Consider the following 27425-nt stretch of genomic DNA (forward strand, 5'->3'; position numbering starts at 1 on the left):
TCAACCTTTCCCATTCCTCTGCCTGCCTTTGAGTCTCTGCCAAAATGTAAGTGATGGGAGGCTGACTCTCTCTACAGCAAGCTCCAAATAAATTGCCTTTGCATTTGGTTGGTCTTCACTTATTTCCGCATACCAGAAAAATAAGAAAAGGAAATATAAAATAAAATCAAAACAAAACAAAACGAAACAGGAATCCTTCACAACAGAAATCTCGAGGAATACTCTGCTGATGTCCGCAGGTCGCCTCCAGGTAGGGACCTCCCTGGCAAGGGAAAGGAGAGCATCCCAGGCACGCACCGCTGGGAGCGCGAGGATTCCCTGGCTAGGAGCGGCTCGGAGGAGCGCGAGGACCGGTGACCCGGGCGCGGAACGTCAGCTACCCAGGGTTCTTTTACGGATGCGGGACTCCGTGCCTCAGCTCCCACGGTGTGGGTGGAGCTGCTGCGCAAGCTCTCCGCGCACGCGCACCCGCCGCAGACTGAGTTAACGTCACGTCCGCCGACGCTGCCCTGGTGTTCAGGCGTATTTTGTTAGGCGGGCTGCCCCGGGCGCTGCGGCCCCGTCGTTTTCCCTCCTCCTGGCTCCGCCACCAGTGGTGCCCTTGACCCCACGGCTGGCCCTCGCGTCGCCCGCCTGCCCGCCCACCGGTCAGCGCCTCTGGTCTGGTTTCTGCGGTTTCCCCGGGACCACTTAGTCTCTGCCCGGGTTTCCATTACTGGAGGTGAAGCATAACAAGAGATGGGACCTGGGGTCTTAGAGCAGGCTGTGTTTACTTCTCCGTCAGGGTCAGGTGTATGGTCAGGGGTAGGAATGTAATTTACAACATTTCCTCCAAGAGGACGCGCTTGTCGTTGTGCAATGTGAGACTGGTTTCCTTAGACAACGGACACTATCGCCGTGCAGCTGTTTGGATGCTTCTTTGAAATAACCCTCCATATTCATTTAGGATTTTAATGCTTTGGAATTTTGTCCTTAAAATACAGTTTGGTCCCCAAAGCTCAGGACCTTTTAGATTTTCTCATTTTAAGCGAATCCCAATCTTTCCTGTGGCTGAATTGGCTCACAGCGTATTGTTTCTATAAGGAAGACCTTGGCTGTTTAGAACTAGACCCTCCTGAGATCACTGAGGATATGTTAGAATTTCTAAAACCTGAGGATCATATTCTTTTTTTGCATTGGCACGTTAAGCATTTGGGTGGGGCAGTGCATACTTTTTTTCGGAAATGCATTACATCCATTATGTTCTTAAAACTTAATTTGACCTTTTCCTGATGACTTGCTTTTAATCATGTGAAGGTTATTGTGAAAGAATGTAACACCCCTGAAGTTTCTGAGTTTTGATGACATTTTAAGTTGTTCTGTCTCCAACTTTGTGGCATCACTGTCCACCAGCTACATTCCTGTCTCTCTTGTGGTTTATAATTTAATGCTGTTAAACTTTTTGGGTTTTGAATTTTGATAATTACATTTAGTGGAATTGTGTTTAAAGGAAAACTAAGTGAGGAACTTGTGGCTTTTTGATTTTTCATTTTACAAAATGCCCTTTTTAGAAAACACAGCCAAGCAAAATAAAATTTAAAATTATCTGGAATTCTACTACCTAAAGATAACCATTGTTAGTATTTCAGAATATAGTCTAATTTTTTTAATGTATAGCATTTATAAAACAAACAGAGCCATAGTGTATACTGTTTGGTAACACCTTTAGCATGACATCTTGTCTTATCTTCCTGTTTCACTCATTGTTTGAACATGTATTTCAGCTAGGTGCTCTCCTGAGTAAAGTAGGTTCCCTAGTCCACAAACCTTGTGCTATTTTAGCCGCTCAGAGGAATTTGGTTTTATGTCTTGGCTCTTGGCCAAGGTGCACAGGTGAGGTGGTGTAGGAGTTGTGTGAAAGGAAAGATTTAATACTGTGTCCTATACAAGGGCAGACAGTTTATTATAATATCAGGTTCACTGAAAAGTTGGAGAAAATCATTGAAAATTTTTAATTCTTCATTGTTTCTAAACTCACTTTTTTCCCTTCTCCTTTTTGTCTCTCTTCTTTAAGAATGAAACATGACTGAGGATTCTCAGAGAAACTTCCGTTCAGTATATTATGAAAAAGTGGGGTTTCGTGGAGTTGAAGAAAAGAAATCATTAGAAATTCTCCTAAAAGATGACCGTTTGGGTGAGTTTTATGAGTTAAACTAAGCCTACTGGTTGTCAGTCATCCCAAATGTTCTGAAATAAATGTTACCTTAAGAGACATCCAGAGATATTTGTTACCTGCTGTATTTTTTAGTGGTAGGGAGACAGCAGAATGGTATATATATTTTGGGAGAAGTTATGGATTTTTCAAGTGTATCTTTCACTGAGGACCAGATGTTTTTGAAAGTCCTCTTAAAAAGTCACTAATATTTTTCTCTCCTATTAGGTCTATGTTTTCTTTTTTTTTTTCTTTTCTCAATTTTCAAAGGTGTTGTCATTGCTTCTGGATAAATTTACAACAACTCTTGCCATGATTTTCTTGTATGGAAATACTGAGACTGAAATTTATACATTTTAGTTTCTTCCAAGCCAGTAATAATAAGGTCTCTTCTGTGGTTGACTGGAGTAAAATAAATTGAACCACAGTTAAAAATAGTACTTTATATGCATACCATGCTTTTAAAATTTCAAAAACATTTCTTACCTGATCTTTGATCCTTGCTAGACAGTCTGTCCTTTAAGTATGCCCAGTATTATTCTCATTTAACAAGTAGGGAAATTTAGGTCCAGAACAGCTGAGTGTGCTGTATGAGAAAAAGTGGGATTTGAGGACTGACTCCACCACTCACCTGCTGTGTTAACTCAGTCAAGTCACTTACCTGCTTTGAGCTTCAGTTTCTTCATCTTTAAAACAATAACTAGCCAACAAGCTGGCAAGGTGGATTAAATGAAATGCCATAAGTTATATAAATAGTATCTATTGCTAATATTATTGGAAATGTAGTAATTTTAGGCACAATGTATCTCCTATGCTGTGAAACACTAAGTCTTTATTTTTAAATAGCTATTTGGTGGAACCATGGGCTAGAAATCAGACCAGTATTGCCTTTCTTAGACTTACTGACTGTTTGGTAGGCATGCTCTGAAGAAATAAATGTCTTACTATACTTTAAGTTGTAAACAGTGACCAATATGAAAAGCTTCTAACTATTGTTTTTTTTTCCTTCTAGATATTGAGAAACTTTGTACTTTTAGTCAAAGATTCCCTCTCCCATCCATGTACCGTGCCTTGGTATGGAAGGTGCTTCTAGGTATGAAACCCAAGAATTGGAAATTGTTCATTTGTCGTATCTGTCAGAAAAAGGAGAATTTGTTTAGGCCCTTACTGAATATTGAGTCTAATCTTAGGAGACTGAGTTATCGCTCACTATAATTGCCTTTAAGGAGGTGACTTCAGCAGCAAAACATTAAATATTACTGTAAGAGTGTCAGTTTATTAATGATAGAAGAGAAAGTAGTGTATGTGTTCCCGAGGCAAGGTGTGGGAAGAGCATTGTACTGGGAGAAAGGACTGGTCTAGGCTTTGCTGTCGACTGGTAACCTTGAGAAAGACCCTGCTAGAGCCCTGACTGGTGTGGCTCAGTGGATAAGGGGTCATCCTGCACATCGAAGAGGGTCGCTGGTTTGAGTCCCTGTGGGGGCTCATGTTGCGGGCCCAGTTCCTGGTTAGGGGTATGCCAGAGGCAACCAATCAGTGTTTGTCTTGAGCATCCATGTTTCTCTCCTCTTTCTCTCTCCCTTCCCATCTCTCTAAAAATAAATAAAATCTTTTTTTTTTTAAACACTCTGCTAGGCCTCAGTTTTTGCTAAATTAACTTTTAGGTTTTAGCTCCCAATTTGTCATTCCTGTGATTCCTAGTCATAGAGGTATACTTCCTACGGAGTGCTATCAAAGTCAGAAGGAATTGGAGAGTTTTTACTTTCCAGGAGCACAAATGAATCAATTCCAGTGAAGGGGAAGAAAAAAGGATCTTACTCAGTTTCTGTGGGAGAAAAAGTATATTAGGTGCCACGAGTGACTGGCATCATCCCTTTTAGCAAAACTTTTTTTTATTTTTCTATCATTGCTGAGCCTGCTGACACATATACCACCTTCCTTCTCTTTCTTAAAAAATAAATTAGAGTAATCCTAGAATTTCCCTGTAATTTAAGTATCAATATCCCAATTTTACAGAAGGGGACAGGACCGGGAAGCTGAACAACTTGCCTAAGGCGACATAGCCTGTCATCGGCATCGGCAGAGCTAGGCTTTGAGTTCAGGTTGGTAGAGCCCGTGTGAAGAAGGTAGGATAGATTGTAGACCTCGTCTTTTTTCCAAAATGTACTGTATTTTCAAGACTTCAAAATTCTTAGTCCTAAGTTAGACTATAAACCATTCCAGGAAGCACTGCATAATGAGTTTTTTGTTTGCATCTTGGTTGTCTTTGTATACTTATATTTCTAGTAGGTCACTGTGCAGTTAAAATCTAGAGAATGGATGACAACTAATAGATTTTTCTTTTTTAAAAAATATTTTAGAGTGTATTTTATTGATTATGCCATTACAGTTGTCCCATTTTTTTATCCCCTTTATCCCCTTCTCTCTGCACAACCCGTTTCCAGCCATCCCCGCTCCCCCCTCCACTTTTGTTCATGTCCATGGGTTGTACATACAAGTTCTTTGGCTTCTCCATTTCCTATACTATTCTTAACCTCCCCCTGTCTATTTTGTACCTGCCATTTATGCTTCTTATTCCCTGTACCTTTCCCCATTCTCCCCCTCCTCCTCCCCAATGATAACCCTCTATGTGATCTCCATTTCTGTGATTCTTTTCCTGTTGTAGTTTGCTTAGTTTTTGTTTTTTAGGTTCAGTTGTTGATAGTTGTGAGTTTGTTGTCATTTTACTGTTCATTGTTCTTGATCTTTTTCTATTTCTTAGATAAGTCCCTTTAACATTTCGTATAATAAGGGCTTGGTGATGATGAACTCCTTTAATTTGACAGTATCTGGGAAGCACTTCATCTGCCCTTCCATTCTAAGTGATAGCTTTGCTGCATAGAGTAATCTTGGATGTAGGTCCTTGCCTTTCATGACTTGGAATACTTCTTTCCAGCCCTTTATTCCCTGTAAGGTTTCTTTTGAGAAATCAGCTGACGGTCTTATGGGAACTCCTTTGTAGTTCCCATAAGACTCCTTTGTAGTTCCCATAAGACTATCAGCTGATTTCTCAAAAGAAACCTTACAGGGAAGGTTTCCTTTAAGAGGATTCCTTTGTCTTCTTTTCTCTTGCTGCTTTTAAGATTCTCTCCTTATCTTTCATCTTGGGTGATGTAATTATGATGTACCTTGGTGTGTTCCTCCTTGGGTCCAACTTCTTTGGGACTCTCTGAGCTTCCTGGACTTCTGGCAGTCTATTTCCTTTGCCAGATTGGGGGAGTTTTCCTTCATTATTTGTTCATATAAGTGTTCAGTTTCTTGCTCTTCCTCTTCTCCATCTGGCACCCCTGTGATTTGGATGTTGGAACATTTAAGGCTGTCCTGGAGGTTCCTAAGCCTCTCTTCATTTTCTCAATTGTTGTTTTTTCATTCTGTTACAGTTGGATGTTTATTTCTTCCTTTTATTCTAATCATTGATATGAGTCCCGGTTTCCTTCTCTTCACTGTTGGTTCCCTGAATATTTTCCTTTGTTTCACTTTGTATAAGGGTTCATTTCTTCCTTCATTTTGCCATTAAGCTCAGTCATTTCTGTGAGCATCCTGATTACCAGTGTTTTGAACTTTGCATCGGATAGGTTATCTATCTTTTTTTTGCTTAGTTCTTTTTCTGGTGATCTGTTCTTTCATTTGGGCCATATTTCTTTGTCTTGGAATACCTATTAACGTTGGAAGGAGTGGAGCCTTAGGTATTCACCAGGGTGGGGCAACCCACTTGGCTGCATTGTGGTACTGTCTGTGGGGGAGGGGTCAGAGAGAAAACAATGCCACTTGCTTGGCTCTTGCCCCACTTTCTGTCACTTTCCTTGCTTCCCACAAGCGGATTGTGCCCTTTTAGGTGCTAACTCCTGGGTGGGTGGGTTTGTGTGTGTTCTAGGGCCCCGTGGGTCTCCCCAACAGACTCTCCTGTGAGACTGGGAGTTTCTTCCACAGCCATAACCTCCATCCCTACAGATTTTACAGCCAGAGGTTTTGAGTCTTTGGTTTCCCTGCTCTGAAACCCTAGGTTTCACAGGCTGTCTTGCTCCCCAGTTATTCTTCCTGGCTTATCTGCGTGCTAATGTGGGGCCATCACGTTAGCCAGCCCCTGCCTCAGCCACCTGATCCTCTGCCTTGCCTTGCCTTGCCCTGCCTCCTCTCTGCCCCTGTCTTGGTCCCTCCTACCAGTCTGGATGAATGTTTCTTTAACTCCTTGGTTGTCAGACTTCAATGCAGTTTGATTTTCTGGCAGTTCTGTTGGTCTGTCTGTCTTTTTTTTTTAATTTTACTTTTGTTTTTAAAGTTTTTTAAAAAACTTATTTTGAGAGAGAGGGGAAGGAAGGGAGAAAGAGAAGGAGAGAAACATCAGTGTGTGGTTACCTTTCACACGCCCCCAACTGAGGACCTGGCCTACAACTCAGGCATGTGCCCTGACTGGGAATTGAACTGGTGACCCTTTGGTTTGCAGGCTGGCACTTAATCCACAGAGACATACCAGCCAGGGTTGGTTGTCTTGTGTTTTTACATTAGTTGTTATCTTTCTTTTGGTTGTGCGAGGAAGTGAAGCATTTCTACCTATGCCTCCTTACTGGCCTGAACTCTTAATAATAGTTTTTTCTTGAGCATTTTTCTTAAATCTTAGTGTTTCTAGTAGTCATCAAAATAAGAATGCTTTTTAGGTGGCAATGTCAATACTATCTGTTTCTGCTGGGAAATACCACGTATCTTATTAATGAATAATGCTCATGGATTAGTGGGAGAGGTACAATCGTACTTTGTGGCAGTTCTGAGTGCCAAGGCTATCTTCCTTGTTCATCACTATGTTTTCCCTGTCTCTGTCAGTCTTTGGTGTTATTTTTGCGGTAGTTAAATCACTGGAGATTTAGGACTGCCATGCTCTGCAGGAGACAGGCTGACTCTTCCTAGCATAGGTTGTTGTTTGCTCAGGGACTTTGTCATGCCTACTTCATGATAGCATTTTAGGTAAATATCAGAAAGAGGCTTTTTAGGACTAGGTCTTAGAAAACAAGCTTGAGGTTTAACATGGGAACACTGTGCTGCCTCTAGTAGTATGATAAGGATTTAAGTACAACTGTGTAGTCTGTACTGTTTAGTCCAAAGTTGGAGGCCATTTGAATGTATTTCTTTGGCTTTTCTGGAAGCCTGGCACAGAGCCCTATAGCTAAGGTAATTAACAATTTGTGTCAGGCAAAAGAACATTTAAGCAAGTTTGGTTGTAACATTAACATAGCATCATGTTAGTTGGAGTCTATAGAGCCCATCCAACTTGTTTCTTGTATGTTCTTTAGAATACTGGATCTGTGGTGTTTTGCACCAAAGAGTGATCAATAGTTAAGTGTGCTAGCTAACACTTATACTACCGTAGTATGTGCTGTATGCTTTCTAATGTTTTATGTATATACATTTCTTATTCAGCACGACAGTTTGAGAATGATGTTGTGATTCACATTTTCAGATGAAAGTGAAGGCATGGGGAGATCAGCCAAGTTGCTGAGGGTCACCCGCCATTTAATTGTAGAGCTAGAATTCAAACCTAGGAACTTTCACTCCATAGTCTGTGCTGCTATATAGTTTGGTTAAGTTTAATGAGGCTGCAATAATAAAGAAGCATGTTTTTCTTTTTTTTAAAAGATTTTATTCATTTACTTTTAGAGAGAGGGGAAGGGAGGGAGAAAGAGAGGGAGAGAAATATTAGTGTGTGGTTGCCTCTTGCACACCCCCTACTGGGGACCTGGCCCACAATCCAGACATGTGCACTGACTGGGAATTGAATGGGTGACCCTTTGATTTGCAGGCGGGTCCTCAATCTACTGAGCCACACCAGCCAGGGTGAAACATGTTTTTCTTTATACCAGAACTTAGAGACTTGAAAATTCATTGTCACCACTTTCCAGATCTATTTGACCAAATCTCCCTTTTCTCATGAGGACTCTAGGGAACTAGTATTCTGCAAAGAACATTTGGTGAAATGCTTATCCCTCCCATTTTCCAGTGCTGACATATTTATGAGACCCGATGTTAATAGGTCTGGGGCTAGGACCGAGGTGCACTGAAGGCCTGTCCTGTGCTCTTTCCACTGTTTTTCCCATGCCATTTGTTTGTAAAAAGGTTTTTGCTCCAAAGTCTGATGGGTAAACATCGTGTTTAAATGGGTTAATGACTATAAAATGGTACCAAAATGTAATGTAAGGTGGTCTTGTCAGGGAAGATTAGAGATGTCTGTGGTCCTGAAGATAGGATAACTTTGTGAGCAAGCTGTAATTGTTGGGGAAGAGGATTTGATGGATAACTGGTAGTTCTGAGATGTAGGGGGCTATATTGTCAGCTATGGCTGCTATACCAGAATACTGCAGACTGGGTGGGTTAAAGAACAATTTACGTTTTCATGGTTCTAGAGGCTATGAAGTCTCCAGGTGCTGGCTAATTTGGTTCTTGGTGAAGCCTCACTTCTTGGCTTTCAGATGGCCACCTGTTGTGTCCTCACATGGTAGAGTGAGCTCTGGTGTCTCTTCTTTTTCTTATAAGGGCACCAGCCCTATTGGATTAGCCCCCCCACTCCTCCCACCCTACCACCCAGTAATGTCATTTACCTTTACCTTCTTATAGGCCCTACCTCCAAGTATAGTCACATTGGGGGTTAGGACTTTAACAGATGAATTTGGAGGGGACACAGTCCAATCCGTAGTGTGGGCCAAGTGCAAAAACTGGACATAGACCCTAGGAGCTAGTGGTGGCCCAGGTTGGCAACCATAATTGAATTATTATAATTGATATGGTTATTATTTTGAATTTAGATGGCATACCTAGTCAAGGACTTTATGATGCAGTTTTATTTATTTATTTTTTAAAAATTCTTGTGATCTTGTTTGTTTTATTTATTTATTTATTTATTTTTAGAGTGGGAAGGGAGGGAGAGAGAGAGAGAGAGAGAGAGAGAGAGAGAGGGAGAAAAACATCAATGTGTGGTTGCTGGGGGTCATGGCCTGCAACCCAGGCATGTACCCTGACTGGGAATCGAACCTACGACGCTTTGGTTCGCAGCCCACGCTCAATCCACTGAGCTACGCCAGCCAGGGCATGATGTAGTTTTATTTATCTTTTATGTCAGGGGTACAATTGCCATTCAAATATTGATGCTGTTTAAAATTTATAATTCTTTTATAGTGAAATTTCTAAAAGAGAATGAAATATTTATGAGTTCTAGTTTAATTGTGATGGAGAGCTTCTCCCAGGATTCTCTTTAACGGAGGATTTGGATTAGTGCCTCAGTATTTTGCCCTTTTTTTTCTGGGTTTCTGTGTAGGGATCCTGCCTCCACACCATGAATCCCATGCCCAGGTGATGATGTATCGCAGGGGGCAGTACTCAGATGTCCTTCATGCCCTGAAAGTCATTCGCTTTGTCAGTGATGCCACACCTCAGGTTGAAGTCTATCTCCGCATGTATCAGCTGGAGTCTGGAAAGTTGCCTCGAAGCCCCTCCTTCCCACTGGTTAGTGGTACTTTTTTCCACACCAAGCTCAGCTCTAGATTGTTCCATCTTGCTAGCCTTTGATTGCATCATGTTTTGCCTATGAAACTTTGAATGGCTCGCCTTTGTCTATAGAATAACTGCAACATCTTTCTTTTTATATATATATATTTTATTGATTATGCTATTACAGTTGTCCCATTACCCCCCTTCATTCCCCTCCACCCTGCACACCCTCTCTCACCCACATTCCCCCCCCTTTAGTTCATGTCCATGTGTCATAAGTTCTTTAGCTTCTACATTTCCCATACAATTCTTGCCCTCCCCCTGTCTATTTTCTACCTACTATCTATGCTATTCATTCTCTGTACCTTTTCCCCTCTGTTCTCCTCCCACTCCCCTGTTGCTAACCCTCCATGTGATCTTCATTTCTGTGGTTCTGCTCCTGTTCTAGTTGTTTGCTTAGTTTCTTAGTTTTGTTTTAGGTGTGGTTGTTAATAATTGTGAGTTTGCTGTCATTTTACTATACATGTTTTTTATCTTCTTTTTCTAAGATAAGTCCCTTTAACATTTCATAAAGTAAGAGCTTGGTGATGATGATCCTTTAACTTGACCTTATCTGAGAAGCACTTTATCTGCCCTTCCATTCTAAATGAAAGCTTTGCTGGATGGAGCAATCTTGGATGTAGGTCCTTGCCTTTCATGACTTGGAATACTTCTTTCCAGCTCCTTCTTGCCTGCAAGGTCTCTTTTGAGAAATCAGCTGACAGTCTAATGGGAACTCCTTTGTAGGTGACTGTCTCCTTTTCTCTTGCTGCTTCTAGGATTCTCTCCTTCATTTTAATTTTGGCTAATGTAATTATGATGTGCCTTGGTGTGTTCCTCCGTGGGTCCAACTTCTTTGGGACTCTCTGAGTTTCCTGGACTTCCTGGAAGTCTATTTCCTTTGCCAGAATGGGGAAGTTCTCCTTCATTATTTGTTCAAATAACTTTTCCACTTGTTGTTCTTCCTCTTCTCCTTCTGGTACCTTTATAATTCTGATGTTGGAATGTTTAAAGATGTCCTGGAGGTACCTAAGCTTCTCATTTTTTTTGAATTCTTATTTCTCCATTCTTTTCTATTTGGTTGTTTCTTCCTTCTGATCCACTCTATTGTTTTGAGTCCCAGTTTCCTTCCCATCAGTATTGGTTCCCTGTGCATTTTCCTTCATTTCTCTTATTGTAGCCTGCATTTGTTCATCTAATTTGGGACCAAAATCAGCCAATTCTGTGAGCATCTTGATCACCAGTGCTTTGAACTGTGCATCTGATAGGTTGGCTATCTCTCAGTTGCTTAAAAGTAATGATTAAGGGGCTTTAAATTCTGTTTGAGCCATCATCCCCCCCCCCTTTGGTCTGGTCGTGCCTGTTATGTATGAGGGGCGGAGCCTTAGGTGTTCACCAGGGCAGGACAACCCATTTGCTGGGTTGTGACATTGTATGTGGGAGTGGGGTCCGAGAGGGAACAGTGGCGCTTGTTCTGCTCTCCGTCAGACCTCAGTCTCTTCCACCACTCCCCTCAAGCAAACTGGGCCCCTCTGGTGCCAGTTCCCATGTGGGTGGGCTTGTACACCCTGTGAGACTGCCCAAGGACCTCTCTTGTGAGGCTGGGCATCTCTCCCTGTGCCTTACCCCCGACAGGTGTCCTCAATCAGTGTCCCGAGGCTCTATTTCCCAGCGCTGTGATCCTGGGTTGCGAGCAGTGACTTGCTTCACAATTCCCACCTGGCTGAATTTACAGTTTGCCACCTCTTGGCCGGGGTCTGCCAGCTGCTGCTTTCATGCTCAGGATCCACCTGCTGTGGTCTTGAGCGCCCCGGATGCCTTAAGTGCCCAGTCCCAACGCTCTCTGCTCTTCGCACTGTGACCTGAGTCTGGCTGCCTGACTCCACCCCTCCTACCGGTCTGGATGAAGGTGTCTATTTTAACTTCATGTTGTCTGACTTCCATACAGTTCAATTTTGTGTCAGTTCTGGTTGTTATTTTGTTTCTAAATTGCTGTTGTCCCTATCTTGGTTGTGCAAAGAGGCACAGTGTGTCTACCTATGCCTCCATCTTGGCCGGCAGGCCACAACATCTTTCCCTGACATTCATGGCCCTATATATTCTGACCCCATCTGCCTGTTTTTTTAAAAATGCTACATTTTATTTTGAAGTAGTTTCAAACTTGTGGAACAGTTACAAGAATACTATTAAGAATTCCCTATATCCTTTACCCAGGTTCCCCAGTTGTCTACATTTTTAATGATTTGCTTTGTCATTTTTCTTAAATGTTTATGAATATTTTTTCAGACAAGATCAGGTGTGTTCAGGGTGCTATGGCCGTAGACTATATGCATATTTTTTCTGAAACATTTGAGACTAAGATGCAAACATAATATCCCATGACTTCATATTCCTTCAGTATATATTTCCTAAAGATAAGAGCACTCCCCCAGGTAACCATAGAACAGTCAGGAAACCAAGAAGTTGACATTGATACAATATTAACAGCTGATCTTCAGACTCCATTCACATTTGACCAAATGTTCTAATAATGCCCTTTATCAAAACAAACAGTAAAGTTTTAGTTCAGAGCTTAACCAAACTTTCACCCACTAGTTTTACCATTTGTTGATTTCAAGTTCTTAGAAATCACTTCAGACATAGAAAAAAGTTGCAAAAATAGTATAGTAAGTATAGTGTTCCCATATACCTTCATCTAGCCTCCTCAGATGTTACATCTCACATACCGTAGTATAATGATCAAAACCAGAACATCAGCATTGATACAATACTATGAACTACTCTGTGGACATTATCACATTTTGCTGATTGTCCCACTGATGTCCTTTTTCTGGTTCGGGATCCAACCTTTATACTTATCCTTTACAAGGATCACACTTTACATTTATTTCCAGGTCTTCTTTCTTAGTCTCCTTTAGTCCGGGACAGTTCTTCAGTTTGTCTTTGTACAAACTTCCATAACCTGACATTTTTGAGGAGTACTGGGCAGTAGAGTGTTTCTCAGTTTGGGTGTGTTTGATGTTTCCTCGTCATTAAAGTCTGGTTATGCATTATTGGCAGAATACCACAGAAGTATGATACTTGCTACTGTTGCTGCTCACTTTGATCACTTGGTTAAGGTGATGTCTGCCAGGGTTCTTCAATGTGCAGTAACTATTTTTCTTCTTGTATTTAATAAGTAACATCTGGGAGAAAGTTTTAGACTGTAAATATCCATCCACTAAAGATTCTTGCCCAGAACAGTTTTTACTATGCTGATTGCCAAATAGTGATTTTCTAACTCTTTTATTCCTTTCACATTTATTAGTTTACATTCATTTATAAGGAAGGTTTTCTCTTTTCCCTCATTAATTTATTTGTATCAGTATGAATTTATGGATTCCTTTTATTCAGTGGCAGATAATACATTACAACTGTTCTTTATTTTGGTATTCAAATGGTCTCAGATTTGGCCAGTGGAAGTTCATCAAGCTGACTTCTATGTCTTTTTGATAAGTTCCCATCATTTTGAGCAGTTCCTTCCTTTCTGGCACAAAAAGATATTCCAGGTTCATCTTGTACGTTCCCTGCCTTGGGCCTAGAATCAGCCTCACCTCTCTACCCATGGAGTGTGGTGTTTAGTAACCAAGACTAGGGCACTAGATATACTCATTGTTCCTGGTGTATCATTGTTTCTGTGCCGTCTCAGTGGAAGGAGCTAGGAAATACTTGTATGCACACACACATTCACATACATATTTACACATACCCATGTATGTTTGTATATGTATTTATCTCAATATTTTGAAAACCCTGAATTCACCCTAATATTCCAAATACAATGCAGTATCATATTCATTCTAACTAGCCTTTACCCTTTTTGTGTTATAACCTCCTTCTCTGACAGTTGCAAATGTGAAGAGGCTCTCAGTACCCTCAGTATATTATTTCTTTGCTTGTTCTTCTGTCACCAACACTGCTGGCCACCTCTTGGCTCTGGCCTGCAGGCCCCATAGGCCTTGTTGTCCCTGGCCGCCTCCTTGGCCTCAGCCTGCTTTTTAAACTTCATCTTCCGTAAACTCCTTACTCTGGTTAGGACAAGATAGGGAAGAGGAAGAGTTCAGGCAAAGGAATGATTATAGCTCTTGAGTTTTGGCTATTGTAATGCAATTTGAAATTCTAGGCCCCTAACAGTGTGGGGGCGGGGCTAAAGCAGAGTGAATTGTTCAGAATAGGGATTTGCATGAAAGCTGTGCTATCTATAAAATCTATTTTATTCTTTTATTGCAGATTACAGCCTGCCAGTATAGCAGCTTGAGCTTTGAATTGTTCTTTCTTTTTGAAGTTAGTGATGTGTTTCCCATGGATGCCCATAGGTCACCCACTTTTATTAAGCTTATCAAGAGAGAATGGCCCTGAAAATAATTGGAACTTTTAACAGGCTTCTTTAAATTTTGCTTATCTTTGGCAAGCTGAAGTTGGTAGTACTGCACAAGTTCTTAAATTATATATTAAATTAGGTTAGATTATCTGTTAGTTCAAGAATGATAGGTTGTAGTTGTCACCTCATCCTTGCTCAGCTTGTCCATTCTTCAAGCCCAGACACCTCCACTGTGGCCTGGGCGGAGGTGCTATCAAAGTGTGTGTGTGGTGGGCCCTGCCACGCCTGTGTCCCTGATGAACCAAGCCCCACTCAGCCTCTCTTTTCATATCCATTAATAAGCATGTGTCAGAGTGCCTGGCACATGACCAGGAACGTGGTCAGTCAAGGACATTGGTCCCCTTCCCTAGGCACCTACGGTGGCCGGGCGCAGCAGAGAGACACCATGTTCAAGACCACCCAGCCCAGTGCTCAGTACTTGGTGGGAGCCCAGGAAAGGAGCTTCCCCGCCTTTTCTTCTGTCTTTGCTCTTTTCCTCTGACAAGTTAGTTAATGTTTAGAAAAATGTATTTTCTACAATTTTATTACTTGACATTTTATAGACTATTAATACATTGAAAGGCCTAAAATGAAATACTTTTATTAGAATAGGAATTTTGATTTAACTTGGGATGTTTTAGGGGAGTAGAAAGACACTTTTTAGTTTCTTTTTTGACATTAAAATCCCTCAGCTATTACATCCTAGATGAAAGTACATTTTTGTGTAAGATACAGTGTTTGGAAACAAAATAGATTTTCAAGCAGATTTCTTTGTTGAAATTTACTTGAGGGTTTACTTTAATGTTCTGAGTATTGACACAAGGTTTGAGAAATGCCATTCTTCTGATTCCTGATATTCTGATTCTAGGGACATTTTAACTTCTTAGGTGCTTACAGATAAGACAAAATTCTAAAGGTTTTTTGAATGCTTTGAAATAAAGAAAATGCTTTTTTAGTTCTTTTGGAGTCATTTAATTTTTGGAAATTACCATATTAAGAAATGTCTCCAGTTATTATTTGTGTTGTGTGTCACATGGTTTTTAAAGAAATTCTCCTCTAATACAGAGAATATTTTTGGGTGGAGAGAAGCAGCACCTTGCCTCTGATATGTTGATTCTTTTATGGATGGCCTTAAGGTTAGAAGTTGGAAAATCTTTGAGTGGTCATCCTGAAACCTGAGTGTTTGTAAACAGCACTCCTTCGGATAGGTTTCTGTGGTTAGTCATTCTCACCTCCCTTTGGTCTTCTCTCTAGTGATGGACGGTGTGCTTTTGGTTCCACTTTGATATATTAGCCTCTTCAAAATTTAGGGGATAAGGTTTCATTGTTATGCAAGAAATATGTGTTCCTCACTTCTGCTGCCTCTCTCTTGAGATTTATTATTAATCTTTCAGGAGCCAGAAGATGAAGTATTTCTTGCCATTGCTAAGGCCATGGAAGAGATGGTGGAAGATAGTGTCGACTGTTACTGGATCACCCGGTGCTTTATGAACCAGTTAAACAGCAAGTACCGAGACTCTTTGCCCCAGCTGGTGAGAGACACTTTTTTGACTGTTGGCAGGGGATGGGTGGGTGAGAGGAGGTTCTGGGGGTTTTCACAAAATACTCTCACCTCTTGCTGCTATAATTATGAGTAGACCCTCTATAGAAGGAGTCAGCAAGCATTTTCTATAAAAGGTTAGGTAGTACAATAAATATTTCCAGCCTGGCAGGCCAGATGGTCTCTATGTCTCTGTCGTCACACAAGAGCAGCCATTGACAATATACAGAAAGGGATTGTTGTGGCTGGGTTTGGCTGCTGCTGGCCACAGTTTGCACACCCTGCTCTGTAGTATTCCTTATGCTGGTCTGGAATCCACTGGCTTTGCCTAGAATTCTCCCTCTGTATAAATTAAGGTTTAAATTTGGCTGCACTTAATGGAGAGTCCCCCCACACAGAAGCTTTATTGTTTTCTTTCATGTAACTAGAAGTCCAGAGGCAGGGCAGTCCAGGGCTGGTGCCACAGCACCACAGCACCAGTAGGGACCCAGGCTCCTGCCTGTTCCGGCATCCTTAGGGGTGATCCTTCCTCCTGTGCTCACAAGATGGGTGCTTCAGAGACAGCCGTGACGTCTGTGTTCTGGGCAGGCAGGAAGGGCAAGGAGGAGACAAAAGCGCAAGAATAAAGGGACAAGCCGGTCAAGCCTGTCCCTTTTTAAGACTTTCTTTCCACATGTCAGTTAGTGGCAAGACTGTATTACCTGGCCACCTGTCTGCAGTGGAGGCTGGGAAATATGCTTTTCCTTAACTGGACACAGGGTGGTCTCCCATGAAAATGAGATTCTGTTAGTGAAGAGGAGGGGTGAATGGATCTGTGGGAGGCAGTGGCTGTCTGCTGCCCTCTAACTTGGGAATCGGAGAACTGAATGGCATTTGGCTCATCACCGTGAGCCTGTGGTCCTTTGCTGTTGTTTTTCTCCAGTTTCTTTCCATTTTCCCCTTATTTATGAAAATGAATCTGTCTTTTTTTTCTTAAATCATTGAGTTGTTTTATTTGAAAATTCTAGTGAAAGCAGGCACTGTGACGAGGTGGCAGGGCCTGAGGCGGGCCGGTGAAGGGCGGGTGAGCCCGAGGGCCCTGCTCCAACGGCCCTGCAGCTGGGCAGAGCGCTGAGCAAGAGTGCTTTTTAATATTTACGTTAAGTAAGCTTTGATTTTGAGAATCTTAAAACTTAATCCATTTAGTTGATTTCCAAAAACATTTAAGCATGGCATTGGAGCATCTGTAAATATAATTTTGGCTCATTAAATCAAGATATCCAAATTATTCCATGATTTAGTTAGCCTTTCCTATTTAGTGTTAGACTAAATGCAGTAACATTTTGAAAGCTTATGTTAAAAAAATTCATCCTTTATTTTTGATAACAGAAGTAATAGATACATTCTTGAAGTCTTAATGCAAGTGAACCCAGTGTTCCCATGGATCTGTAACAGCACCTTCCACCACCCATTTCCTAAGAAATAAACATTGTCATCAGCTGGGTGTAGATTCTTCTAGGCTATTTTATGTACATTAGGGTGGATGGGTGTATGTGCGCACGTTTGTGCATACACATATAATGTATATTTTACATATATAAATATTTTTAAAAACCATAAATACAGCCCTGGCTGGCGTAGCTCAGTGGATTGAGCGCGGGCTGGGAACCAAAGTGTCCCAGGTTCGATTCCCAGCCAGGGTACATGCCTGGGTTGCAGGCCATAACCCCCAGCAACCGCACATTGATACCTCCCTCCCTCTCTCTCTCTCTCTCTCTCTCTCTCTCTCTCTCTCTCTCTCTCTCTCTCTCTCCCCCCTCCCCCTCCCTTCCCTCTCTAAAAATAAATAAATAAAATCTTTAAAAAAAAACCCCATAAATACTACCACACTGTTTATGTGGCCCTACTTTTTTTTTTTTTAACACAATGCCTTGGAGGCTTTCCAAGTTAGTACAGGTAGATCAGTAGTTTTCAGCCCTGAATTCCTATTAGTACCATCTGGGAGCTTTTAAAAATTAGCAGCGCCTTTCCTCCACCCAGACCAATTAAGTCAGAATCTCTGGAGGTGAGGCCCCAGAATTCTAATTTTTAAAAGCTCTAGGTGATTCTGAAGTGTGGCTCAGGTTGAGAACTACTCATTTAGAACCACTTTTTTCCTTTTTTAAAAAAATCTGCTCACAGTATTTCTTATGAAGTATTTGGGATAATTTAACATAACAGATCCATGCTGATACTCAGCATATCCGTGTTCCTTTGGGTGTGTGTGTGCGAGCACTTCTCTAGGGTGGGTCCCTGTAAGGGCAGTGTGCACTTGAGGGAGGGGCATATTTAACATTTTAACTGCCAGGTTGCTCACCTAGAAAATGTGCCAATTTTGTTTCCTCTAAGAGATTATGAGATTTCCTGTTTTACATTTTATTGCCAATACTTGATAGTATCTATCCCTTAAATTTTTGTTAATCTGATAATGAAATAGTATCCAATTTTATTTTTTTTTTAAGATTTTATTTATTTATTTTTAGAGAGGGAAGGGAGGGAGGGAGGGACGGGGGGGGAGAGAGAGAGAGAGAGAGAGAGAGGGAGGGAGGGAGGGAGGGAGGGAGAGAGAGAGAGAGAAAGAAACAGAAACATCAATGTGCGGTTGCTGGAGGTTATGGCCTGCAACCCAGGCATGTACCCTGGCTGGGGATCGAACCTGCGACACTTTAGTTCGCAGCCCACACTCAATCCACTGAGCTACGCCAGCCAGGGGTTGAAATAGTATCCAATTTTAATTTACACATTCTCATTTTCTAGTGAAGTTGAGCAGCTTTGAATGTTTATTAGTCACATATTTGTCCACCTTTCTATTATTTTGTTTGCTTTTTTATTTGTAAGAGTTATTAATAACTCTGGACATATATCCTTTGTTTATTGTATGTGGTAAAAATATTTTTTCTTGTCTGTTTTACAAAGATTTTAAGTTTTGATGTAATTGAATGTGTCATTATTTGTCTTTTGCTTTTTGTATCTTATTTGGGAAGCTCTTTCTAATCCCAAGATTAAAAAACAGGTTTTTCTTTAGTTGCCATCAATAAAAAATTTACTTGTTTTAAAAAAATCCAAATGCTGGCATTGTCTGGAAAAATTTAATGGGGTTCTTTATAGTTGTTATAAAGTCAAGCTGCTGAAACTTGTTCACTGAAATATATTGACTTGCATAAATGCACAGTCGGTTAGCGCATGGTACTTATATGACATTGCACAAATGCTTTATGTCCTTGCATTTATATTTTAAAAATTCATACACAAATGAAAATGGAAAAGCTGCTAATGCCTGATTTCTGTTCTCTATTTTTCCATCTGTAGTCTCATAATTGGGTACCTTTTGACCCCTTGGGGAAAAAAAAAAAACCTAATGTTCAGGACCACCAATAACAGAAAGAGAGAATTTTTAAAAAAATAATGAAATGTTTCTCATAGTGCATTCTTAAGCATGTTCTTTGTATATGTGGCATGATAGCTGGTTGTCTTTTGGCATACTTGTCACAGATTTAGCATGGGTAGACAGGCTGGTGTCTTTAAAAAGGTCGACCAGACAGGCCTCACTTGCTTCCTGCAAAACACCGATAGCTGCACTCTGGGAGCGCAGATCTGTTTGAAGTCCTGAGCAAGTCCTTGCACCAGACTCTGTCTGGGAAGTTTGCAAATCAGTTCAGTGGACTTCTGATAACCTCCAGTTCCACGGAGTGCCGTGGTGCCAAGCCTGTAATGATGTTTCCACACACTCTTGTAGCTTTGGTAGCCAGTTGCTTCCTTGGTGCTTACCACCTGTCAATTTGCAGGCAGTCTGCTTTGTAGGAGCTATGGTTCAGAGACCTCCTTACTTACCCACTTCTCCTTTGGCCGGGGCTCAGCCAGCTAGAGGCAGCGCTGGCATTAGAGAGTGATGGTGGTACAATGGCAGCTGCAACACAAAAAACTGTTTTTTTAAAAAACTTTCCTCTAACTTTTAAAAATATTTAAACATTATAATATTTAGTCCTTTAACTTGTAAGGGATTTATCCTTGTGGACTTGGTTTCTCAGTTGTTAACTGCAGCACAACTTTAGCCTGCATACTCTTCCTGCTCCCCCCACTCTGGTTAACAGTTCCTGAGAGTGTGCTTCATACCAAACAATACTCACTTGGCTTTGTTAATGAATTACTTCATTTAAAAACATACCTCTTTTAATAGATGAGGAAAGTGAAGCACAGAGCTGTTAAGTAACTTTCCCAAGGTTGCAATTAGTAAGCAATGGAATTACCACTTGCATTACTTGTTAGTTCATCTTTTTTCACAGATTTCAAATGCCACCTTTATCATATACTAGATTTCCATGTATGTGTATTTGTATCTCTTTCTGGACTCTTTTTTTAAAAAACCACTGAGCTGTCTGTCTGTTCTGGGGCCGATACCATGTGATATATTTGATACAGCATCCAAGGATATTTTGATAGCTGGTGTGGGAAGTGCCCTCTTGTTGTTGTTCTTTTTCAGAAGTGCCTTGGTTATGTTAAACTTTATTTTTTCTTTTCAAAAATGAACTTTAAAAAAGCACAATACTAAATGTCCCCATAACCTTAATTTGTTAATCTTTAAGTAAGTTTATTTTATTATGTATATTGTAGTACCCAGCACATAGTTTTAAATAATTGTGAAGTTTTTTTAAAGTTCTTCAGAATGTGTAAGAAAAGCTAAATTTCCTCTACATAGATCTATGATTTAGGCACTGAGTGATTTTACTTCAGTGTTTCTCTCTTGTTAAACAGTGTTTAGTCAACTTTACCACTTTTTATTACTGTTTTATAGTGGGTTTCTTCTTCCTAGCTTCTTGTTAGAGTTTCTATAATCTGGTACATCATCTTTCCAAGTTTCTGTGGTTTTACCAAGTAAATTGATCACAAAGCATAGGGTTTTTTTATAGTCCTAGGGAAGTGTGCATGTGATGGACAGCAATGGGCCTTTCACATCAAAGCATAATATCTGGTGGTGACATGTTTACTATGTTGTAGTATTCTGATTTGTAGGAGTACATCACATCTTTTCCTCTGCTTACAAGCTTTTAGAAATTCTGCTCTTTAATGAGGCCTCTCACTGCCAAGAATAGAGGCCAACTTCAGTGTTGTGACGTGGAGACACTGTGTTTACTTCTTTTTTCAGAGCAGTCTATCCTTAAGCTATCTGAAGCTTAATTGTGTTTAGCCACTAAAGAGAACTTTTCTTTCACACTGTGGCTGCAATTTTTTAAAGCTATCCTAAAGAAAGGCTTTTTGTTTGTTTCTTTTTGATAAACATGATTAGCAGCCTCTTTTTTAGTTTAATATAAATCCCTCTTGGGTTACTTAAGTCTCTTTTTGGTCAGGTTTTGCCTTCTATTGATGAGGTATGCTTTATTTTCTCTATGAAGTAAGAACTTAGGATCATGGAAACATTGGAAATAACCTAAATGTTTTAACAGTAAAGTATAATAATCACATCTACAATTTGCTGAGTACTAAAATTTCAGGTGTTATAAATGTTATTTCCTTCCACTCAAAAAAAGTGCGTGTATGTATCTGTTCATTTAGCAGTAGTACATGGTACACATTTTTGTGTATCCGCCGTTTTTACCTTGTACATGCTGGAGATCCTGCCATAATAGTATAGAGAGACATTCTTTATTTCTTTTCATGGGTGCATACTACTCTATTGTGTATGTACACACTAATTTATTCAACCTATCCTCTGTTGTTTGCTATTTGGGATGTTTCCTGTCTTTTGCTATGATACAGTGTTACATTGGGTTGGCCAAAAAGTTTGTGAGTGTTTTTTTCATAAAATAAAAGAGACAGTTTTCATTTTCACAAGTAACTTTACTGATTTGGATATTTTAAGTATCTTCCACATGGTATAATGTTGATTGTTCTCAATGTCTTGATTTGATCACTCTCAACTTCAGCTGGTCTACCTAACTGTGGAGCATCGTCCAATGAGGAATCTCCAGCATGAAATTTTACAAACCACTTGTGACACATTCAGTCAGTCACAGCACCTTCTCCTTACATTGCACAAATATTTGTGTTTTGCATTTCAGTCACATTTTTACCTTTCCCGAAATAATAAAACGTAATATGCCGAAAAATGTTGCTTATTTTCCTCCATCTTCAATATTAAAATGGCTACACAAAAATTCACCAATTTTGATAAGTATTTTAAAAAATGCATGCTGATATGACAGCTGTCACAATACAGTCTAACAAAATTGTTTCAAATGAAGTTAAAGACAACTAAGCACTACTAGAGCCAACCTGGGTTGGCCAAAAAGTTTGTTTGGTTTTGTTCCAGCATGTATTTGCCAGCCTATTTTTGGGATAGATTCCCTAGAAATGAACTGACTGGATCAAAGGGTAATGCATACATTACTTTGCTAGCAATATCTATATTCCTCTTTATAAAGTTTATGCTGTTTTGCATCCTCTCAACTAGTAGATGAGAGCACCTGTTTCCCACAGCCTAGCCAACAGGGTGTGTCATTTTGCCAGGGTGTGTCTATAGGTGAGAAACTACCTCAGTGTAGTTTTAGGTTGCATTTCTTTTATTATAAGTAACACTGAAGACCTTTTCATATAGGTAAGGGCCATTTGCATTTTTTTCTATAGAGTTTGTGGCTTTTTTCTTCTCTAGCTTTAGGAGTTCTCTTTATTTAGGGTATTCACCCTTTAAGGTTGTTTGTTAATTTGGGAAAATACCCACAATATGTTGAATGCAAAGAGCAAAATACTAAGTTGTATATTCAGTATGAGTTCAGCTGGTAAAAGAAAAGTGCGTGTGTAGTGTATACAGGAAAGCAAGTGAATGCTACATAACCCATCATCACATAGTTATCTTTGGGTAGTGTGATTGATTATAAGTGATCTTTCTTTATTCTTTCCTGTATTTTTGAGATTTATTATAATAAGTATATTATAAATTGGGGAAAAACATTAGAAGAATTTAAGACTGGCTAAAAGATAAACATTGAATGATTATTAAGATGTTTAATATATTTCAAATTTCATTTAATTCACAATATTTATTCATTCAGTAGTATATTGAGTCCTTATTATGCCTAGCGATGTTCTAGGTACTGGCAAACCAGCAGTAAACAACGCAGAAAAACTCCCAGCCCCCACTGAGCTTGCAGTCTGATAAAGGAACACCATAGTTTGAAATCTTCACTCATATATATTTTATTTATTTGTACTACCTTTTGGATGAAATTTTCTTTTATCTTTTATGTCTCACAGTTTTTGAGACATAATATATAAATGTGTGTGTGTATATGTTTTTATCCATGTCACTTTATGGAAAAAGCACACGTACGTATCATTGGCAGACCCGACCAAAATTCTAGGATGGAATTTCAGAGGTGAAAGGCAAGAACAGGAGCCCTGTGGCAATTTGTACTTTAGAGAAAAGCTCCTGGTTTGGGGAATTGTGTGTAGAGTTCTTGAGAAGCTCTAGGAACTGTTAAGTAGTAGAGGTTAGTTGTATAAACAGGAAAAATTAGAGACCTTCTGAAAGAGAGGCAGGGAAACTGAACCGGATATTAATATGTGGATCTGCTTTGACTGGCTAACTCCTGTGTGTTCTTCATGGGCCAGCTCACATGTCTCCTCTCAGGGAGACCATTTCTGGCTTCGAAAGCCTGGGCCAGGATTCCCACCTGGATGTGCCCAGCATCCTGTGCTTATCCTTGTCATAGCTTTGTTACAGTACTTTTTAGTTACCTCTGTCCTGGGCTCTGTCAACCAACTGTAAGCTCCTTCAAGGCAGGGACTTGACCTCATCTTTTCTTCTATTTCCTGTGTGTAGCACAGTGTCTGGCTATCATGGACACTACAATTTTGAATTATCTCTTGGGCAGAAGCATAGAGAGGCAGATATTTAGTAAAATAAACATTTGTGTGTGCTTGGGTGGCAAGACATCTGGTTGTGCTCTTCTGGATAGGGAGTACAGACCTTAAGGCCCATCCGTAGCCAGTGGACCTGGAATAGAGCAGTGTGTCCTGGTCTGGGAGCCGGCTTTGTTAGCCTCCCAGTGTTCTAGAGTTGGCTGCTGCTTATATCTCATGTGGGGGAGGCTACCTGATGGAACCCAGGTACTTGGTTCCCTCTGGGTTATTCCCCTAAGAATTCTCATGCACATTTTTTTTGGTATATCCGTGTTGGATGAGCCCACATGGTATGGTGCATAGCCCTGCTCACCGTGGCTCAGCGTGTGTATGGTCAGTGACTGATGCGCCCTTTTCATCTTCAGCTCTTCTGTCTTCTTCCTAGCTCTTTCTCCCACTTTAATGCCATTCTGTTCTTTGGCTCTCCCCTTGCCTTTTCCCCTTTTTTCCTTTATATAAAATCTACTGCCCTGGAGCCTTTGTAAGCTCCCCGAAACAACTGAATTTTGCTTTGGACTTTTTCCTTAGGTTGGTCAGTCTGGTAAGTGCAATTAACAGGGTGACCAGCTGTTCTGTTTTACCTGGGACTGTCCTGGAAAACCCCTCAGTCCTTGATGTTAGTTGCTCTGGTTTTGCTGACATAGGAAACTGCAGCATCACAAGGGACTTGGATGATTCTGAAATTTTGTTTTCTAGCACTTGTCATGTACGTTTTTTTCAGCACTTATTGTAAGATCAGGTGATATCATGTTACAGGAAATGAATAATCTCTTCCTGTTTTATCATTAGCCAAAGGCTTTTGAACAGTACTTGAACATGGAAGACAGCAGGCTGCTGAGTCATCTGAAGATGTGTTCTGCGGTGCCCAAACTTCCTTATGACCTCTGGTTCAAGAGGTGCTTTGCAGGTTGCTTGCCTGAATCCAGTTTACAGAGGCAAGTATTTCTTTCAACGATATACTGAATGAGGGCTTGGATTGGAGAGGAATCCTGGTTTCTCATGTGATCATCCCTCAGAATATAAATTTGCTTTAGAACAACATAGTAATTTAAGGTTAACTTCTCTAGCAGCTAATATAACAACACACGATTATGTTTGTCAGAATACAAATATTAATTTAACAGTAACAAATTAATATTGAAAAATATTAGAATATACAATTACAAAAATCAAGCGCCCTCAATGTGTTAGATGCTGTATAATTATATCTGAAACAGTGTGCAGGAGTTTACATAGGCCTGGCCTTTTCTAGAAATGCAATAGATCCTAATTTAGAGAACACTTTGGTATTTTTTAGTTTCATTATGACATCTTCCAAGTAGCTGAAGGCAGTCAAAGATTTGAGCCTCAAACACTGAATCTTTAAGTTTAAAAAAGCATTAGTTTCCGACGTATGTTATGCGTGTTTTGGAGTCCTGGCCCTCTCCTTCCAGGGTGTAAGGATGTAGCTGCAAAGCGAGGCAATAAACAGAGGACATTATAAGACAATGCGTAACTGAGCACAGAGTGTAACACTAACCTTAAGGGTTATGGGAATTATCAGAACAATTATTTTAGAGTAGTTGCATAGCAATAACTATCCCCGTAAACCCACGGAGAAGATGAAGGAATTTGAACCTCTGGAAAATGAATTTATCTCATTTCATATGCTTTTTTTGTTGTTCCTTATAATGTTGTGATTATATTAGCACTACAAAATATTAGTAAAATCTAAAGTTCATTTTAGGGATTTTTTTTCCTTCTTGAAGCTGTCAATTTGAAATATTAAGGAGTGAGTGTCTACGGCCGTACCACCGTGAACACGCCCGATCTTGTCTGAAATACTAAGGAATGGGCATTTGGTAGATTGATTCCTAGCAGAGCACGTACTTGAGTGATCATGGCTTTTTTCCTCCCAATGTCTAAAATAGGCTTCAAATGGCTGATTTGTTGTTTTTGATGATTATTCCATTATAGTTCTTTTGTGAAGCTTATACTTAAAACAGGAGTGATTTGATTTAATTTTATAATTTGAGATGTCTAGGTAGACAAATTTTAACTTCACATAATTTGATTATATATCTCTTCATTTTTGTAGGGTTTGGGATAAAGTTGTAAGTGGATCCTGTAAGATCCTAGTTTTTGTAGCAGTGGAAATTTTATTAACCTTTAAAATAAAAGTAATGGCACTGAACAATTCAGAGAAGATAACAAAGTTCCTGGAAAATGTAAGTGTATTTTATTTTATTTTATTTTGAATCTAGAAAGGAAGTTAGCTTAGCAAGCTAGATTTTCCTATTGCATTAAATTATCTCAGAGAAATAACACAGTGTATTTTTATGTCATAAGAAAGAAATCTTCCCTTGAAAACGTTTAGCTGCCAGTTGATCAGTGGGTTATAGGCTGCACTCTCTATTTGGGGACGATGGGCTGGGCAGTGAGCTCTCACTGTGGCTGTGTGCACTCAGCACCAGAGTCCTGTTCCCTGATGGGTCTACTAGGGGCTTGTCAAGAAGAGGAAGAGGTGAGTCTGTCCCATTAGGGTGGGTAATCCTTGTTAATGGAAGAGGAATCCTGGAGTTTTGGGGATTGGCAAGCTCTTTCATTTCTGTTACCATAGTTGTTGGAATCCCAGTTGGATTTGGTAATGTGCTTAAGTATAAACTTCGTGCATGTTGGAAAAGGTGTAAATGAATCGGTTTTTCCCTCTGTTTGTGTCTTAGAATACCCTTAACCAGGCAAGAGGTAGGAGTAAAGAGAGTCATGCCTGAAGGAATTCCACTGGATCCAAAACCTATTCTTTGCTTGTATCAGTCAATATTAACATTTGAACAATGGTCTGGTAAATAATGAGTACTAAGCGAATGTGTGTTGAACAAATTACTCAATCACTATAATAATCAGTGGCTAGCAGTGCCGTAGGGCTTTTGTGAAGTGGTTTTCATGGAATATCTCATGTAATCCTGTAACAGCCCTGTGGAGTGGGGCTGCCATTTGCCCCATTTTAGAGATGGGGTCTGACCCCGGGTAGTTTAGGTAACCTGAGCCCAGGTAGCTAAGGAAACCTGCCCAGGGGCACACAGTTTAGTGGGCAGTGCAGGATCTGAACCCAGGCAGCCTGACACCTCAGGTGGCATGTGAAACAAAGATCCCGGCAGCAGCCTTTTACATGATCACAGTGAGAACGCTGTTGGACGTGAGGTTCATGCCTCAGTGAAGGAGGGGGTCCTGAAGCTGGAAACGCTGAGGTTTCACGAAGACCGGTTTGCTTGTTCACAGATTCCCCAGGACAGCTCGGATGCGATTGTGAGCAAGGCCATCGACTTGTGGCACAAACACTGTGGGACCCCGGTACATTCAGCCTGAACTTCAGCCATGGACAGCCTGCCAGGCCCGCCCTGAACATTTCGTTGTGGGACGTGATCTAAACTGATTGAAAACAGGATTCTTGCTTTGGTGCTCAAACTGTAATTTCTTTTCCAGTAAAATTATTTAATCAGGAGACCTGTTGTCGCTGTGTTGTGAGCAGCATCTTTTGGTTACAGAGAAGAACAAAGTTCCACTCTGAATACAATTTTTAGAAGGGTTGTTGGAGTTTCTAAAGCAGTTCAGGCAGGGAGGGTACAGGTGCTTTCATCGACAGTGCATAACCACGCCCTGTCCCACTTCCCTCTAATTAGCCCCGGGTCAGAGACTTTCTGAAGTCTATTTCTGGAGTGAAGAATAACTTCCTTTGGCTGAGAGCTTGGATTTGGCTTTTGTTGATGCAGTACTTGTTTAGATCTAAGCTGACTACTTCTCTGAGGCCTCGTTTTGCTAAATAGGTTTAAATAAAGGACTTAACATTTTTT

The 27425-nt window shown here is 40.4% G+C and overlaps 1 protein-coding gene across 3 annotated transcripts; it reads left to right on the forward strand.

The window, feature by feature from the left end:
* The first annotated feature begins 550 nt into the window (after window positions 1-550).
* TBC1D7 (TBC1 domain family member 7) lies at window positions 551-27425 on the forward strand. Of its 3 annotated transcripts, none has more exons than XM_028512039.2 (8): window positions 551-721; window positions 2054-2173; window positions 3204-3284; window positions 9531-9718; window positions 15536-15673; window positions 24385-24530; window positions 25673-25802; window positions 26854-27425. In XM_028512039.2, exons 2-8 carry the CDS (start codon window positions 2062-2064, stop codon window positions 26938-26940), a joined length of 882 nt encoding a protein of 293 aa, XP_028367840.1. In that variant the 5' UTR covers window positions 551-721; window positions 2054-2061; the 3' UTR covers window positions 26941-27425. The 3 variants fall into 3 exon arrangements, with proteins under 3 accessions (XP_028367840.1, XP_035882386.1, XP_035882385.1); XM_036026493.1 differs by lacking the exon at window positions 551-721 and adding an exon at window positions 841-860; XM_036026492.1 differs by lacking the exon at window positions 551-721 and adding an exon at window positions 852-924.

The sequence above is a fragment of the Phyllostomus discolor genome, chromosome 5, assembly GCF_004126475.2.
Source record: "Phyllostomus discolor isolate MPI-MPIP mPhyDis1 chromosome 5, mPhyDis1.pri.v3, whole genome shotgun sequence".
NCBI lineage: Eukaryota > Metazoa > Chordata > Mammalia > Chiroptera > Phyllostomidae > Phyllostomus > Phyllostomus discolor.